Source organism: Garra rufa, chromosome 15 (assembly GCF_049309525.1).
Source record: "Garra rufa chromosome 15, GarRuf1.0, whole genome shotgun sequence".
In the NCBI taxonomy this organism is placed as follows: Eukaryota; Metazoa; Chordata; class Actinopteri; order Cypriniformes; family Cyprinidae; genus Garra; species Garra rufa.
In genome coordinates this window covers 1,197,011-1,216,781 of record NC_133375.1, presented here as the reverse complement: position 1 = coordinate 1,216,781, position 19,771 = coordinate 1,197,011, and the positions used below count along the sequence as shown (strand labels likewise).

Below are 19,771 nucleotides of genomic sequence, written 5' to 3'. Positions count from 1 at the left end.
GAATTTCCGAGAAATAAAGTCGCAATTCTGAGAAATAAAGTCAGAATTGCGAGATATAAACTCACATTTATGAGAAAGTCGCAATTCTGAGAAATAAAGTCAGAACTGCAAGTTATAAGTTTGCAATTCTAAGAAATAAAGTCGCAATTCTGAGAAATAGTCAAAATTTTTTGAGATATAAACTTACATTTCTGAGAAATAAAGTCATAATTGCGTGATACAAACACATTTCTGAAAGTCAATATTGCGACATATTAAGCTGCAATTGTGAGAAATAGTCAGAATTGCAAAATATAAAGTTACAATTCTGAGATATAAAGTCAGTATTGCAAGAAATTCTGAGAAACAAAATCGCAATTCTGAGAAATAAAGTCAGTATAGTGAGATATAAACTCACTTTTATGAGAAATAAAGTCAGAATTGCATGAATCAAACAAATTTATGAGAAAATGGCAATATTGCAACATATTAAGTTGCAATTCTGTGAAACAGTCAGAATTGCAAGATATAAACTCACAATTCTGAGAAATAAAGTCAATTGTGACTTCACATCTCAGAATTTTGAGTTTATATTTTGCAATTCTGACTTTATAACTCGCAATTGCGAGTTTATATCAAACAGTTCTGAGAAAAAATTGTGAGTTTGTATTACACAATTGCGAGAAAAAAAGAATTGTGAGATAAAAACTGGCAATTGCCTTTTTTAGTTTTTTATTCAGTGGCGGAAACAGGCTTTCATACAGAACAGATACTTCAGATTGTAAAAGTACTTCACGATATTACTGTTTTACTGTATTTTTGAACAAATAAATGTAGCCTTAATGAGCATAAGAAGCTTCTTTCATTCTTTCTTTCATTCTTACTGTCGCCAAACATTTAAATAGTAGTGTATGACGACTGCATTGGATTTCCCTCCCAAGCTCATTTCCGCAGTTTAAATGCATATCTTTATAATGCTCTCCTGACAGTACCAGGCCACTTCTTAATCGTCCCTAGCATAAATGTCATTTTGCTTGACACTCTGTGGTAAATGTTTCCATGATAAATATGATCAAATATCTCCACCGACCATCACCACACATCCCTGGCACAAATGGCATTTCCTGCTAAATTGTATCTGACAAACCTGATGAGAAAAACAGCACCACAAAGAGGTCCAAAGTCATAATCAAATGAATCAAAGTCAATAGAAACAGCACATCATGTCAATTTGTGCAAGTGTAATATTATAGTACAGGTCACACTGGCTTTATTAAGCAAATAAAACATGCGAAAAGGCACGTCGGCACAAAATGATGCTCTGGGATGTTATGCAAATCCATAAACCAAGAGCATGGAAAGTTGCGCTTTGAGCTGCGGGACTAGCCACTATATAATTATTTAGCACTGTTCAAATTAAAAGCAGATGCCTCTGAATTGTCAAGTATTTGCTGTGGATGAGGGAGTGATGGCTGGGAAAGCCGTATGCATGTCTTAATCATATGTTTTGAGCTCAAGAGGGAAATAAGCTTACGTTTGGTCACAGGACCAGCCTGTCCTATAGGCCATATAGGTGGTCGCCCAAAGCCCGTAAGGTGGTCTGTAAATGTAGATTACAACTTCCAACAACCATTTGCATCTTTCATTTTATTGAACAAATGCATTACTGTACTCCCAAAAATTTTATGAGAGAATAATGACCTGGAAAGACTGATGATGCTGATGTGCTTAAAGCAATGAGGTTTGAGTGGATAAAAAATTCCCATGAAAGCAAAAGCAGTTTTAAAATGACTTTTACAACCAACCAAGTTGGTGACAGAGTGAGTGGGAGCAGGCAGAAAATGGGATAAAATGAGAGAGAACTATAAATGTACAGTATATTTTGATCTTAATGCGTTTCCTTTCTTAAAAAAAAGTACAACTCGGGATTAGCGACTGGGGTAATATGACTGACTCACTGTGGTTGCTGAAGATTTCATTATTGCTGTAGTTGGCAGAATCCTTGGATGACACCAATTCTCCGTTTCCACCACTGTAGGGTTTCTCAAACTGAAAAATGGATGGAACAGATGGATAAGTTATAAGTAATGTTAGTTTGTCAGAGTAGCAATGAAACAAGCAATGACTGTCCATGAATTCAAAACAAGATAACAGGAAATCCAAAATTGAGTCTATTTACAGTACTATCGTAGTGCACATTCCTACTGTGAACAATTCATCTGTGCATGTATTTAAAAAATGTTTGTCTTTGTAATCTTTCAGCAAAATGTCATAACTATATGACATATTACTCGAGACTTACTCGAGGTTAAACATTATTTGGAGTACTACCTGTGCTACAATGCACATTTTTTTTTTAATATTAAGCCTAAAATAGGTTTGTATGATCTTTGATTATAATCGGTCTTTAAATGCAAAATATTTAAAATATATCCAAAGTATACTTGCAATATTCCACTTTAGCATGATCAAATATAATTAAGTATATTTTTAGTTAGACTTTCTAAGTGCAAAATTAATTGTTCCTATTTAGCAGACTTTAAATATACCAGTTTAGCATACTAAAAGTACAATTGCAGGGTATTTTTATTAAAGAGGTAGTTCCCCCCAAAAAATTTTAATTTGATGTTTATCTGCTTAGCCCCAGGGCATCCAAGATGTAGGTGACTTTGTTTCTTCAGTAGAACACAAACTAAGATTTTTAACTCAAACCGTTGCAGTCTGTCATATAATGGCAGTCACGGCTTTGAGAGTCAAAAAAACATACACAGACAAAACCAAATTAAACCTCTGATCCACCGCAATGTCCAACTGTCCTGAGCGCGTTCACAACATCCGGCTCGTGACTAAGAGCAAGCAACCATAACTTCAGTTGATCAGGCTCAAAAGTTGGGAGTTGGTGAAAAGTCAACACTTCCTGGTGAGTTTGCGCAAGCAAATGTAATCTTTTATTTTTTAAAAGGTTGCAACAATCAGGATAAGCACAAATAACTACCATTTTGAGTAACTGTGTAACAATGAGTGATGTAAACGTGCGACAGATCACTTTTGCGCATGTGTCTGTTGGCTGGCTGTTGTGAACGTGCTCAGGACAGTTGGACATTGCGGTGGATCAGAGGTAAAAAATGATACAAGTACTGTTCAGTTTCTTGCACAGACCGATTGTTTAGTGTCTTAAGACCTCAATGTATCGTCACGAGCCGCAGGGTTTAATTTGGTTTTGTCTGTGTATTTTTTTTTTTTACTTTTAAAGCTGTGAATCCCATTGACTGATATTATATGAGTGACAGACTGCAACGGTTTGAGTTTAAAATCTTCAATTGTGTTCTACTGAAGAAACAAAGTCACCTACATCTTGGATGCCCTGGGGGTAAGCAAATAAACATATATATAAAAAATTTTTGGGGGGTAAACTATTCCTTTAGGTACATAATGTATTATATTTGTATTTGTAGTATAATTATTACTTAGTATGAAATAAGTAAATGTAAAATAAATGTATTTTAAATGTATTTTAGTATATGTACTTTTCACTAGAGTTGCACTGAAACCTTTTTCATTTTCGTAAATAAATAAATGAAATAAATAATAATGAAAAAAGTAATAACTAATATTGAGAAAAATATTGCTACAAGTGAATTTATGCATTGCAACATTATAATGTACAATATGAAAGACTTATATTAATTTTGAGATTTGCTAAGATTACATTCAACAATATAAATTTTATTCAATATAGTAAATGTAATCTTAATGTACAAATGTTGAAAAATGTGCACTAAACTAGTAATATTGTGAAATATTATTACATTTTAAATAGCTGCTTTCGATTTGAATAGATTTTAAAATGTAATTTATTCCTGTGTTTAAAGCTGAATTTCCGGCATCATTATTCCAGTCTTCAGTGATGCTCAAGAAACATTTCTGATTATTATCAATGGTGAAAACAGTTGTGCTGCTTATTATTTTTGTGTAAACAGTGATATTAAAGGGATAGTTCACCCCCCCCCCCCCAAAAAAACCTTATGATTTACTCAGTCTTAACTAAGTCTGTATATGACTTTCTTCTTTTAGACGAATACAATATGCGTTATATTAAAAAATGTCCTGGCTCTTCCCAGTTTTATGATGGCAGTGAATGGCTGTTGAGATTTCGAACCCCAATAAAGTGCATCCATCCATCATTAAAAAAGTGCTCCACAAAGCTCCGGAGCGTTAATAAAGGCCTTTTTTTTGTGTACAAAAAACATCCATATTTAAAACTTTATAAACCTTAATCTTTAGCTTTAGCTTTAGCAAGAGAGTGGCGTTCCAGCAGATGACGTAGGACGTAGGCATAGAATAAGATCTGGTGAGATTATGCTAGTCTCGCGAGAACCAAGTTTTGTTTACAGCAAAGAAAAAAAAGTCTCCTCTTAACTCAAAAATCAAAATCCTCCAACATTTTTAATTACAAATCCACATTTTGTACTGCTAATTCGTGACTGGTGTAGTGGGTGTAGGATACTTTTCTCACACAAACACATCAATTCGCTTTAGAAGGCCTTTATTAACACACCAGAGTCTTGTGGAGCACTTTTTATGATGGATAGATGCACTTTATTGGACTTCAAAATCTCAACACCCATTCACTGCAATTATAAAGCTTGGAAGAGCCAGGACATTTTTTAATATAATTCAGAATGTAATCGTCTAAAAGAAGAAAGTCATATACACCTAGGATGGCTTGAGGGTGAGTAAATCATAGGATAATTTTCATTTTGGGTGAACTATTCCTTTAATGAAAAGATTCAGGATTGATGAATAGAAAGTAAAAAAAAAAAACATTTTTTTTTTAAATTTAAATATCTGTACTGTCACTTCTGATCAAAATTTTCAAAACAATGCATTCTTGCTGAATAAAAGTATTTCTTAAAAAAAAAAACTCACTCGTGAGCAACCAAATATTAAAAAATGCCTCAACACATTGCAATATGGCCTAAGTAAGTAAATAATAACTAGTGTTTTGCTGGACCGTACCATGTGCTCCAGTATGGATGAGTTTGAATAGATGGGCTGCGAGTGGACTGATGGACCACACAGCTGTTGAAACGGGTCGTCCATGTACATGTTTGAGGTGGGAAACCTGCGGCTTTTCAGACCACTGAGGAACAGAGGAAACAGAAGAATGGAAAGAGGATGCGGAAAGAATGTGAGTGTTTTTGTGAGCGTGTGTCGTTCAGTGATTCATGCTCAGTTCACATGGAATGCTGGCAGCTGACAGACTGACAGACAGCATGTGAATGTGAGTTTGTGAGTGTGTGTTTACCTTAGCGACTCGTGGCTGGTGTGTTGATATGGAGAACCAGCTGCAGTAGAACTCCCATCCTGCAGGAGCTGAACCCACTGCTCTTTATCGTCTGCACAACTCGCCTGCACATTCACACAGAGAATAACAACTGCAGTCATTCAAAACACAGCAACAACAGATCAAGAACTCGACAAGAAATCAAAATAGACCACATTTACCTTACTTTTTAAAATATGGGCAGGGATATTTACAGTATGAGCACTGTTGCAGTACTATTCCAGAAGTAACCTAATGTTAGTATAATCTGTTAACAACCCACATTATATACCCATCTTTTTATAATCAGTGTCATGAAATGTTTTTAATATGACAAAAACTTTGTCTAACTTGATCACAATTAAATAAAAACAAGTTAGGCCTATTACTTGTAATGATATCATTTCCAACAACGATTAAATTATATAAAGAAAGCTAGCAAAGGACACAGTATTAACTAAGCTTTTTGAAACTCTGAATCAGTAAACCACTGCATCGCAAATGATTCACTGTTTCAAAGCGATCCAATCGAATCGCGAATCATTTGATTCAAAACGGAAATTCAAAGCATGTTTGGTGAATCATTTAATTCAGAACGGGACTTTAAAGCGTGTATCACAAATTATTTGATTCAAACAGGACTTTAAAGTGTGTATTGCGAATCATTTGATTCAAAATGCGAATTCAAAGCGTGTATCGCGAATTCTGTGATTTAAAACGGAAATTCAAAGCACGTTTGGTGAATCATTTAATTCAGAATGGGACTTTAAAGCGTGTATCACAAATTATTTGATTCAAACAGGACTTTAAAGCACGTATTTCGAATCATCTGATTCAAAGCACATACAGTGAATAATTTGATTCAGAACGGGTCTTTAAAATGTGTAATGCGAATTATTTGATTCAAAACGAGACTTTAAAGCGTGTATCGCGAATCATTTGATTCAAAATGGGAATTCAAAGCACGTATCATGACTCATTTGATTCAAAACGGGAATTCGAAGCGCGTATGGCGAATCATTTGATTCAGAACAGGACTTTAAAGTGTGTATCGCGAATCATTTGATTCAAAACTCGAATTCAAAGCGTGTATCGTGAATCCTGTGATTTAAAACAGGAATTCAAAGCGCGTTTGGTGAATCATTTGATTCAGAACAGGATTTTAAAGCGTGTATCGCAAAACGTTTGATTCAAAACGCGAATTCAAAGTGTGTATGCCCAATCATTTGATTCAGAACAGGATTTTTAAGGCATGTATCGCGAATCATTTGATTCAAAATGCGAATTCAAAGCATGTATGGCGAATCATTTGATTCAGAACGGGACTTTAAAGCGCCTATCGCGAATCATTTGATTCAAAGCGCATATGGTGAATTGTTTGATTCAGAAAGGGACTTTAAAATGTGTATCGCTAATTATTTGATTCAAAACAAGACTTTAAAGCGTGTATGGTGGATCATTTGATTCAAAGCGGGTATGGTGAATCATTTAATTCAGAACGGGACTAGGAGCGGGTTCGCGGGATGTTTTTATCCCCACTAGGATAAAAATAATTCAGCAGAGGCAGGGATGCATAGACCAGAGGGGGGATCCTTATTATTGTGAAATATTATTGTGGGTTTCAATAGATATGAATAGTATGATCTTAGTTAACATCTAAGATTTGAATACTTAAATGCTTTTTAAATGTGTTTTTTGGTTGTTGGACATTAGTTTGCACTAATTCTCTAGAATGGTCCATATAATGAGGTACATGCAGAACAGGTTAAAGCAAAGAAACAAAAAAAGTACCTCTAGCACAGCCACCTGGTCCCCGTGCTGTGTGATGGTAATGCGGTACGAGTGGGCTGTATCCGGACCGGGTCGTACCTCGCTCCCTCTGAGCTGAACCGTGTATTGCGGGGTCTCTTCTGACGCCTCGTCCCGATACATCTTCAGTACCCCGTCCTCCACCCGACACCACAGACTCTGCCACTGACAGTTCATCAGCACATTCAAGAAGCATGCTGAGGGAGAAAGACACAGAAGCGTTCACATGCCTGACAGTAATCTGTGTGCCTGGTATATTTGTGCGTAGTTTATTACATTTCATATTGCAACTTTGGTTGGCTGGTGTGCCTAAATTTGCAGTGTTTTTTATTTTTTATTTTTTGTAAATACTTTCTACTATTTCAGCGAAAAGCAGAGGCAACTATAAGTAACTAAGAAGCACACTAAGAAGTTACTAGTGTGCTACTTCTTTCAAACTTAAAATACAAGTATAACTTCAGTCTACTTTTAAATAAAACAGATCTATACTTAACATTACACGTATGTATACTTGGTTTACACTAACAAGTATAGAGAAAAAAGTAAATGTGGCTTATGCCTTTTCTTAATCTTAGATATAGTAAATATAATTAAATATTTTAAGCATGCTCACTTTTTCACACATATTGGCTACTTTTATGTAGTACTCAGGCAGGGGTGTTTCCTCCAAGGAGGCAAGGGAGGTGGTGCCTCCTCAAAATATGGGCTGAGAAAAAAATGTGTAGTGCAAAAATAAAACATTACAAAATGTAACATTAAAACGTGTAGAAATCTCTTGTCACAGCAGTGACACTAGCAGGTAAAGTTACAGCAGGAGTCCACATCTCTCTCGCCTCCCCTGAGTCCTTTGAGTTTTAACAGACCTGCCTACATTGCGATATGATTGAATATGACGGGTTATGTTCATCTGTAATTGGTTCATGTGATAAATCCCGCCTCGTGTTTGAGTGTTTTCTGGGTTCACGAATCATTCTGAATGGGAATACTAATTAACAAAAAGTAAGTAAACAACTCACACACTTAGATATAACCACATTGTTATGACAAAATAAGACTTAAAATTGCATAAAAACATGATCTGTGGGAGTTTTTAAGTGAGTAATCAGCTTGGTGAAATGTAAAGTAAATCGATACCTACAATAAAGTTTCTTGGAGCAAAATCTGAAACCCAATAGGAAGTCGGTTATTTTTAATTTTCTCAGCAAAATTTGTGCTATTTTTGCAATTTTCAGGCCTCGTACTTGAACAAACTCCTCCTAGAGATTTATTCGGATCAACGCCAATTTTGGTCAGTCTAATCCTCTAAAGCCCTTTGTGACGTTAAATTGCGAAGATCTAGAGTTTTCGTTGGAAGGCGTGTCCTTAGTGGTCTGACAAAAGTTGCTATAACTCAGGCATACAATGTCCAATCTGCCAAAATGTGTGTTAAAACTCCTGACCTGAAGACATCTACATGTCCGTATTCCGTTACAGTCATAGCGCCACCTGCTGGCAACAGGAAGTGACATGCTTTACGCTGTAACAAACTCCTCCTAGATATTTATACAGATCAACATCAAAACTGGTAAGTCTAATCTAAAGGCCATAGCAATGTTAAATTGCGAAGATCTTGAGTTTTCGGTAAAGGGCGTGTCCGTGGCGGAGTGACAAATTTCGATGTTTCGCCATGGAAATAAAAGTTGTTTTAACCATAGACTTTAAAAAATATGGACGTAGTGTCCGTGACGTCATCCATAGGTCTCTGAAGAGCGATTTTGAAGCCTGTAGTGGGCGGGATTCACCGTCGCCATCTTGGAATCGCGTCATCGCGCATCACTCCCGGATAATCGAAAATGGACAATAAGGCGGGACATGGGTGGAGCTGGGTGCTGAAACCACGCCTACTTAGCGCGCCAGTGGTGACAGCAGCGGCAATCCCCCTGTCACTCAAGTGGCCACGCCCTTAATTATGCAGAACTTTACGGCTTAATATAACTTAAACGGATGAGTTATAAAAAAAATTCACCCCCCTCACAGTTGACATGAAGGGCGAGATTAGCTATATAGACCAAAACCACTTTTTGAATCAGGCTGTAAACATGTTTTTTTCTGCTGTAAAGTTGGGCATTTTAACATGGGGAGTCAATGGGACTGACTCCCTTTTGCAGCCAGTCTCTAGCGGCCAGTCGATGAATTGCAGTTTAAGCCACTTCCGTGTTGGTTTCAATAGAGAGAGCGGGAGGTTGCCGCTTGGTTTTAACTCAGCCATAAAATGTCCAATCTGCCTCAAACTTCACATGTTCGATAAGAGTCCTGGCCTGAATACATCTGAAGGCCAATATTCTGTTATAATCACAGCGCTACCTGCTGGCAACAGGAAATGACTTGTTTGACACTAACTTAAACATGCAATGTCCAATCTGCACCAAATTTCACACGTTTGGTAAGAGTCCATGCCTTAAGACATCTAAAGGGCAATATTCAGTTATTATCATAGTGCCACCTCTTGGCAATGAGATACATCATGCTTTGCACTAACTTAAACATACCATCTTCAATTTGCACCAAACTTCATATGTTTAATAAAAGTGCTGGCCTGAACACATCTACATGCCAATAATCAGTTATAGGCATAGCGCCACCAGCTGGCAGCAGGAAGTTTAGCACATATAAATGACTTTGACATATTTCTCCTATATTTACTGTATTAAAAGCATACTGCCCACCGTTCGCTGTTTTCCTAAAGTTAACCGGTCGGCGGTGAGCCCGGGTGCGAAGGCCCTTTAACTGCAGCTTTAATGTTTAAATTGTTACTGCCTTGAGTTATTATTTTGGAATAAATGTAAAATGCTTAATAACAATAAAGTAAAGTAAAGATCATGTTCCACAAAGATTTTTAGTAAATTTCCTACCGTAATTATATCAAAACTTCATTTTTGATTAGTATTATGCATTGCTAAGAACTTCATTTGGACAACTTTAAAGGTGATTTTCTCAGTATTTAGATTTTTTTTTTTTTTTTTTTTTTTGCACCCTCAGTTTCCAGGTTTTCAAATAGTTGTATCTCGGCCAAATATTGTCCTATCCAAGCAAACCATACATCAATGGAAAGCTTATTTATTCAGCTTTCAGATCATGTATAAATCTCAAATGTAAAATAATTTACCCTTATGACTGGTTTTGTGATCCAGGGTCACAAATATTATATGGGTGGTACTGAATCGGATTGTTTTTGTACACATTGCACTTAACCCACAGAAACTGATAAACATTTCAGTATTTTTACTGATAATTCTTCCAAGGTGTGAGGGTATTGTATATTCATACTGGCTTCTTTTAAAAAATCCATTACTAGAATCAATAAATTTTACATCTCATCACAAAACTTCAAGTCAAATAGCAAATGGATCGAGTACTATATAAATCATAAGCATAATAAATCATGGTAGTGTCAACTGTGTAAGTCTACTTAAAGTACAGATAAAGGTATATTACATTTAATGTCTAAAAATGAATACCTAAATGTGACCCTGGACCACAAAATCAGTCAAAAGGGAGATTTATACACCATAAATAAGCTTTCCATTGATGATATAGTTTGTTAGATACAACTATTTGAAAATCTGGAATCTGACGGTGCAAAAAAAAATATTGGCTTTAAAGTTGTCCAAATGAAGTTCTTAGCAATGCATATTACTAATCAAAAATTAAGTTTTTATATACTTGCGGTAGGAAATTATTTACAAAATATCTTCATGAAACATGATCTTTACTTAATATCCTAATGATTTTGGCATTAAACAAAAATCAATCATTTTGACCCATACAATGTATGCTTGGCTATTGCTCTAAATATACCCGTGCTACTTAGACTGGTTAACTTAGCAATATGCTTAAAGTGCAAAATAATATGGAAATTGTAAAACTAGAAGTATGATGCTAAGTTCCTTTAACATCCCATTACAGAACAGAAAACTACAATATAATTGTATTGAAAAAAAAAAACATTAAACTAACAGAGTATACTTCAAAGTGCACTTTAATAAACTAAAAAAGTATATAGCTAATAAACAATAAGTTCACAGTGTAGTTGCCATACACAAGAAGAAAACCTAAACTAATTGTGTCCTCGAATTTACTTCGGTTATGCTTACAGTACAGTAAAAATTGGGCCAATTTAGTCCAAAGAAGTACTAAAAATAGTACACACACAGGTATAGTACCTAGTCTACTCAACCTGTACAACTACTTTTGTTATTCAGTTCAGTGATGATAGTGCCGCAGAAATTCCCCATTACAGCTAAAAACTAAATTTGGTAAATTTGGAGTTGGTAATCAAAGTACGCTCGTGCAAATGCGTAAATAAACAAATACACTTGTTTGAAGGTTTCCCTTTCAAGTTGTTTGTGGAGACACATAAAGTAGACATCTACACATGTCTCTAATCAGCGAGCGCACGTTTTCAATAACAAAACATTAAACTGTTACTCAGGGAGTGGTAAGATGTAGCCACTTCTAAGTTTCCACCAAACTTTTGATGTCCTCCAAAATCTCATTTGCTTATTTCTTTCATAAAAGAAATGGCCTTCCAGCTTAATAAACAAATACACGCTCTTCTTCCGTAAACGCTGAGCCGCTATCAAAAAGTCCACCCGTATATTTACAAACCAGACTTCTGAGGTCATTGCTGTGGTTGTCACCCCGGTGTCAAAGGTGACAATTAAATCTCACAGGAATCCGACCACAGACAATGGCACAGTGTGGAAAACACCCAGCCTGTGTCCTGTGCGGCACGCAGTGAATTTAGCCCCTAATGAATAACACCAAAACACTAGCGAGTGAACAATGCCACAGTTGTGCTTATACAGACCCAACGTATGCAGACCTTCTCCACATGTGGGGTATAAAGCATATGCTGTTAGTACACGTCTTTAATTAGAAACAGCATTAGGTTATGGAAAGACAACAAAGAACTGTGGGAAATGCAGACATTAAACAGTCAATGAAATCCAAAATGTTCCTATTTACATTTTTGAAATTAGTTTTTGGTTTTATGGTGAATGATTCATCATAGCAATTTATTTAAAACTAAAAAACACTGTCTTCATAATTGTTTATCAAAATGCTCTCCATCCTTTGCTCGCAGCAAACTAACGGTTGAGGTTTGAGGATATTTTGCCCAAGCCATCAAACTGACGTCCTCAGAGTAGGAATGCCATTCTAGAGCGGAAGCAAATGTTTCGATTTTGATTAAAGATTACCAAGGCAAACTTTTTTCAGTCGATTAACATGGATTAATTGTTTACCTCAAAACTAGCAATGTGCGCAAACAAAGTAAATATAGCAATTTTGAGTTCATGAGGAATTTAAAGGGATACTTCACCCAAAAATTCTGAAATTCTAAACCCATAAGACCTTTGTTCATCTTCTGAACACAAATTTAGATATTTTGGATGAAATCCGACAGCTTTCTGACCCTGAATAGACAGCAACGCAACTGACACGTTCACCCTTAATGTCTCTGCATGGTGGAGACTGACGAAGAAGAGAAGAAATTGTTTAATAAAGTCATTATTTATGTTTTATTTGTGCACAAAAATATTCTCGTAGCTGCCTAACATCACAGTTGAACCACTGATGTCACATGGTCTGTTTTAATAATGTCCTTACTACCTTTCTGGGCCTTCAACGTGGTAGTAGCATTGCTGTCTATGCAGGGTCAAAAAGCTTTGGACTTCATCAAAAATATCTTAATTTGTGTTCTGAAGATGAGCAAAGGTCTTACGATTTTTGAACAACATGAGGGTGAGTAGTTAATGAAAGTATTTTCAACTACAGACAGGATTGCCAAGTCCATGGTTTTACAACATATTTGGACTATTTATACACTGTTGCTGCGGGCTGATTTTAAAGTCTTTGGGTCTTTGGTAACATTTGATAGAGCGGACCCCCAGAAAACAGCAGAAAAAACATGATTGGGCCAGTTTTGATTAGAAAATGGGCGGGTGTTGATTTTTAGCCCTGGCAACCCTGGCTAATGAAAGAGTGGCTGTTCCAACCTGAAATGTTTTAATGCTATTTGAGCATAAAAACACAACTTTTATGGAACGGGTAATGTCAAATTTCCAGTATTTTATTATTCAACTTCAGATAGGAGTTGGTTTTGGATGCCTGAACTAGCAAATATGGCTGAAGAGTAAACTGACTTCCAAACTAGTAATCGTTTGATGTATTTTTTTTAATGTCCACTATAAATCATTTTTGATATTAACCTTTTTTTCTAATTTTTGATGTAATTTAATGATAGCATATAACACAAATATATGTGACCCTAGACCACAAAACCAGTCTAAAGTAGCAGGGGTATATTTGTAGCAATAGCCAAAAATACATTGTATGGGTCAAAATTATCGATTTTTCTTTTATGCCAAAAATCATTAGGATTTTAAGTAAAGATCATGTTCCATGAAGATATTTTGTAAATTTCTTACCATAAGTATATTAAAACTTAATTTTCGATTAGTAATATGCATTGCTAAGAACTTCATTTGGACAACTTTAAAGGCGATTTTCTCAATATTTAGATTTATTGGTACTCTCAGATTCCAGATTTTCAAATAGTTGTATCTCGGCCAAATATTGTCCTATTCAAACAAACCATATATTAATTATTCAGCTTTCAGATGATGTAGAAATCCCAATTTATAAAGAAATTTACCCTTATGACTGGTTTTGCACCAGGGACCCAATTATCGCACTTAAACATGGAAAAAGTTAGATTTTCTTAATGGTTCCTAATGGATAAATGCATGCATTTTCTTCAATTTTCATCTTTGAGCTTTCATTAGCTGCGTTTCCATTACCCCTTAAATTGCGCAAAATGAAATTGCGAATTGAAACGTCAATTGCGCAAAAACTCCCATATATCGCAAAAACGTTTTTATGCTCGCATGAGGTGGTTTTTCAGGCAATTCGAAAAAGGAATATTTCGCAAAACAGCAGTAGAAACGTTTTTTTTTTGGAATTACAGTTCACATTCGATTAAATGTAGCCAAAATCCCATAAAAATCTGTTGCCAGAGGAAAATCTGTTGCGAGAGAAAAAAAATACATTTTAGTCGCATAACATCGTCATTTCGCAATACTTTTTAATCGACATTTATAAAATATCGCCAAAGTTTTGCGCAAATCTGTAATGAAAACGCGCCTACTAAGAGGATAGTGGAAAGACAACAGGAAATAATATTGAAAATAAGATGGAATTGAATCTGGAAATTACACAAGCAAGACTCAAACCCACATTTCCAGTACGAGCACCGCAACTCAATGTCAAACCGCTAGGCCACAGCTACAAAACTCCTTCATTGCAAATGCAAGTGTGTGTCTGCTCACCTAGATCTTTGTCTTTGATTTCCACACTGCTGACTGCAGACGGAAGACTTGAGATTTTGTCTTCATCCGAGTCCGTATGAAGGACAGTACTTGACTACAGCGAGAAAGAGAAATTGTAAGAACTCACTAAATGACATTAGCAAGCACAGAATGTTCTCCAACATAGATGGAACATAAGAACTTGCAAATCAGTTTAGTACATGGCTCAGGCCAGCAAACGATTCATAAAAGAGACTCTGTGGAATGGATGTGAGGGAAAGGTCTGCAGATGATTAACCACTAAGCTAATTCAGTAATATTTCATTCAAAGGAATCAAGTTATGCTGTTGCTCTCTTGCTGTGTCCATCACATTGATAACGATGTTAACATAGATAGCAGAAACTGGCATGGTGTCAGTAGTGTGATTTACCCTGCAAGAGTCCAGCCTCTCGCTCCTTAAGATGGACGAGGAGCTTTGGGATTCAGGCTCGTAATAGGAGGAGCCACTCACTTCTTCGATTATCTATAAAGAAGGCATACAAAACTCACTCAACTTACAATCTTCTAAATGCATGTTTAGATCTTGTTGTAAACAATAAGTTAAGGTCAAAAGTTTACATCCCCCTTCCAGAATCTGCATCATGTTAATTATTTTACCAAAATAAGAGGGATCATACAAAATTCATGTTATTGTTTATTTAGCACTAGAGGTCGACCGATATATCGTTCGGCCGATGTATCGGGCCGATATTTGCCATTTTTTAATATATCGGCATCGGCCGATATCCGTGTTTAGTAGCGCCGATTTAAAGTCAGGCACGTCTGCGGGCAGCCCCATGTTATTGGTGCGGTAAAACACGCTGCTGTGAAGGACCCCAAGCCAAAACTTTTGTAAGATTCAATAACAGTTCTGAGAGATAAATGTAAGGCTTAAATTCTGATATTTCAAAGTCACATGGCCATATATTTACTATATTACTAGTAAACTATGAAGTATTGCTTTCACTTAGTGAAAGAAAGCATAGAACCGTCGGGAACTGGCATAATGCTACTGCTGGTTAAAGGTTTGCTTACTTGCAGTTACGTTTAAGGACTGTAGTCGAAAACGATCAGCAGCTTGCTTGCTAAAATATTAGCCCCAGTGTTATAAGTTCTGTTTTATTTTTCCTGTATTGGAGTCAGAGAATTTCACTGTGTGCGTGGGGTGAAGAACGCGGCGGCTCTCACAAACAATGCAGCTTTGCGATTACTCCGCCTGGCTCAGCGACGGAGGGTGGTTATATCCGCGGGTCGGGTAATAAAAAAAACTAATTACTTGTGGGTGGGTCGTGGGTGGATGAGATAAACTAATAATGATGTAAACATTAACTACATTTTCTAAAATCTGAACTAGGGATGGGCGATACCACTTATTTTGTTTTCGATACGATACCGATACCTTTAAGGCCAATATCATCGATATCGATACCGATACAACACTTTTAAACTTAACTTTTAAATTATTACATTTATTAAATTAATAAGAGTAAAATATGTAATTATACCCTTAACTTTATATTTGAAATGCATTTTAACATTTAATATGTCTTAATTTCAACTAATTAACTTAATTTTTTACACGTGGTAAAATATGTTTACTGTATGTTTACTGTAGTGGTAACTACAAAACCTATAGTTTCATAGGGGGCTGCCAGTGACAGGCTGTTGCACACATAAATTACAACATTCAGATGAGTAGGAAAATTGTTATATCGTGCACAGTTATTCCCTAACATAGGTTATACGTCCAATTCAATGCACATTGTACGCCTTGCTTTTTGTTAAATAAACAAAATCACTGGTAAATAAATCACACCTTAGGATCAATATTTTTAATTTGAGTATCGATACTTTCGAAATTTGCATCAGTATCGATATAGCGATACTTTAGGATCGATATGCCCATCCCTAATCTGAACCTGAGTTATGTGGTCAGGACCGTGGCGCCAGCTTCCTTTTAAATATATTTTGATGATTGCACCTGATGCGCCCTCATCGTCCTCTCCGTCACCTCAGATACTGCGAGTTTATAACTATAGTCACATCCAGATGTCAGTAAACGTTATTTTTTTCAGCATGGATTTGGCTTAAAAGCACGAGTGAGCCTATATAAGTGTGCAGCGATGTGCGGATCAGCTGTTAAAATGAACCATCCATTCATCATATCAGCATGCAAAACTAAGAATTAGAATAACTGTAATAGGAAGATCGTGTGCGCTTAGCTAAATCAGAAAAAAATATATAGGTGCAGGTGGGTGGCATGCAGATTACACTATTGCCTGATTTTGCTTTATTTCGTTGTCAAAAGTAAGATTTTGCTCTCTTTCGTCTTCAAAAGTTTTCTGAAACAAGTCACAACTGAGCCGCTGTGCATCTCCATTTATACGCAGCGGTGTTTCGTTTTAGAATGAACGTGCGTTTTTAAACGAATCTAGTGAAATGATTCAATTTCCCATTCATAAAGACAGTCATTTGCTTTATTCAAGAATGAATCAGCTGTTCAAACGAATCAAATGAATGATGATTCAGTAATTAAATCAGTGTCTTGCCGCCATCTGCTGGCAGGTCCTCTCAGTTATATAAATCATTTAAAATTTCTGTATTCAAAAATGTATATTTAAAATATTAAAGTTTAACATTAATCTCAGATTTTAAACTTTTATGTAAATGATTAACAGTTTTTATATTATCTGTTTTATATATTTAATACTTAGTTATATTTGTTTGGTTAACTTTGGTTAAATCTTTTATAATAATACTGTGCAGTGCACAAAATCAAGATCCGAAAGATGGTTCATTGTGTTCATTGTTCATGATGTTAAGTTTAGAAATGATCCACTTATTATTATTATGAAATTTTAGCATGCAAATAAATGGAAGAACGTCAAGATATCGGCCATATAAATCGGCCAAAATAATCGGCAGCACATTTCGGCCATCGGCTGACCCTGACCTCTAAACATCGGCATCGGTAATAGAAAAACCCATATCGGTCGATCTCTATTTAGCACTGACCTGAATAAGCGATTTCACATAAAAGATGTTAACATATAGCCCACAAGAGAAAATAATAGGTGAATGTATAAAAATGACCTCATTCAAAAGTTGGAGATGTGTACATTTTTCTTATTTTGCCTAAAAAGCCAGAGAAGATTCTTACATTTTTCCCAGAAGACAAAATAAGTTAGATTGACCCTGATCTTCAAATTCAAAAAGTTTTCACCCCCTGGCTCTTAATGCATTACGTTTCCTTCTGAAGCATCAGTGAGCGTTACCCACATTCTTTAAAATATCTTATTTTGTGTTCAACAGCTAAAAAGAACTTCATATAGGTTTGGAACAACTTGAGTTGAGTAAATGACAATTTGCATTTTAGGTGAACTGTCCCTTTAAGTTAAATGTTAGTCTGTGTTTAGAATAAAATTGTCAGACCTTCCTCCATTCTTCAGCCTGTGCGCTGCTCTGGAAGCCCAAGATAATCGTTTCAGCTCCGGCCACCACCTTCAGCGCGTGTTGCATCTTTTTACTGTGCTTGGATTTGTAGACCACATAGCAGCCCGTGAGGTTGAGCTCCAGCAGAGGGTGCAGGTCTTTAGCACATTTAAAACACTGCCAGGGAAAAAATAAAGTATGTATTATATACTGTATAGTTATTTACCACATGTAGTTCTATGTAAATACATAAATATAAGGAGAAAACACATGCAAATTGTACATATAACTACAGTAGTATTACTGTAATATACTGAATTACATTTTTTTGCACAACTTCAGAATCCAATACAGAAGTCAAACAGTAGTAATATATTTATGAGTGTCAATAAACTCAGGGGTGCACAGACTGTGTGCCTGTGGACATGATAATACTTTGGTATTATCTATGCAATGTAAAGCTTTTTATGTGCTTTTGGATGTGTTTGGTTTTCTGACTTGTCTAACTCAGGTGTGACGTCATTCCCAACTTGGTCACCCGACTATTGAGGTAAATGGAGCATAGCAAAAATTCCCTGAGAACCAGGGCTTCTTGGGGCATATTTTTGTATTCGCTATGGGGTTTATCAAAGAACACCAAATACAGGAGTATAGAGAAAGAGAGCTTGTTCTGGATTTCCTTCTCTGCTATTCACTGACACTTATTAAAAAGAGTCTCTTCATGAGCACAACCAAGTCATGGCTTTATGTAATATCCAGGGCTTGACATTAACACTCGCCAACCCACCAAATGCCGGTGGATTTCAGCAGTGACGGGTAACACGGTCACTCACACTAGCCACTTTGGCAGACTGAATTTCATAACAGAGCTTGAAATTAATGCTTTTCTGGGACAAGTGGATGTTTTGAAGGGGCAAGTGAAGGAGAACTGCACTTGCCTGACTGGGCATTATAAAACCTTTAATTAGGGAAGCACCTAACGATTCTGATTTTATTACACTTGGTGTAACCAGCAATTGATAATGGATAATGTATTGACAGTAACAAGGTCACGCCAATTGAGGCTCGTGCAGCCTGCCTGTGTGTGAAACAATCTTGTGGAAAAATCAACACAAATAAACACAACTGCACACAGAAGAAACATACTGCGGTAAAAATGTATTTTTATGTTTATAACATATCGCCTAGTTAAACACGACCAAGAGAGTGCAGTTTTTCCTGAAAACCATAATTGTAAATTTGACATTGATTTTATAAAAAAGTTCAAATGAGTAGTAGATATACATTTTAGTACAATATTGTCAGTGTTTCTTTTGTAAAAGTAGCTTATCTTTGCATTTTTCTCCAACATTTTAGTATATCTTCTCAAGGGACAAACTTGGATATATTTTTAGAGTATTCTTAGAATATTTTTAGAGTAGTCAATGTGCAGCTTGTATAGCAGTATAGATTTACTGTCCTCTGAAAATAACTCAACACACAGCCATTATTGTCAAAATAGCTGGCAACAAAAGTTATAATGTTTTGTTTTGTTGTTTAACCATGCAAAGCCACATGTCCTATTCATCATGTGTTTGTTTTTGTCTGCCTGACAGGACCATACAAAGTTGTGTATCTTGTATTAGAGCAGTTAAAATTTGATGCTTTATGTACAATTCTCTCATACTGACCACTGGACGTTCAACATGGCACCTCATGACAAAGAACTCTCTGAGGATTTGAGAATTAGAATTGTTGCTCTCCACAAAGATGGCCAAGGCTATTAGAGGTTTAACACCCTGAAACCGAGTTAAACTACAGTGGTCAGAATCATACAGAGGTTTTCCTAGATGGGTT

At 36.0% G+C, this 19,771-nt stretch overlaps 1 protein-coding gene across 1 annotated transcript in view; it reads right to left on the bottom strand.

Moving 5' to 3' along the window:
• The window catches only part of LOC141287522 (actin filament-associated protein 1-like 2), an 82,316-nt gene that overhangs the window by 11,124 nt on the left and 51,421 nt on the right, over positions 1–19,771 (bottom strand). Inside the window, exons 6-12 of the mRNA XM_073819686.1 lie at positions 17,936–18,112; positions 14,895–14,987; positions 14,485–14,578; positions 7,097–7,311; positions 5,288–5,391; positions 4,999–5,122; positions 1,938–2,028 (exon numbers count right to left, since the gene is read on the bottom strand). Coding sequence (XP_073675787.1) covers positions 1,938–2,028; positions 4,999–5,122; positions 5,288–5,391; positions 7,097–7,311; positions 14,485–14,578; positions 14,895–14,987; positions 17,936–18,112 — 898 coding nt within the window. The remainder of the gene's footprint in view (positions 1–1,937; positions 2,029–4,998; positions 5,123–5,287; positions 5,392–7,096; positions 7,312–14,484; positions 14,579–14,894; positions 14,988–17,935; positions 18,113–19,771) is intronic.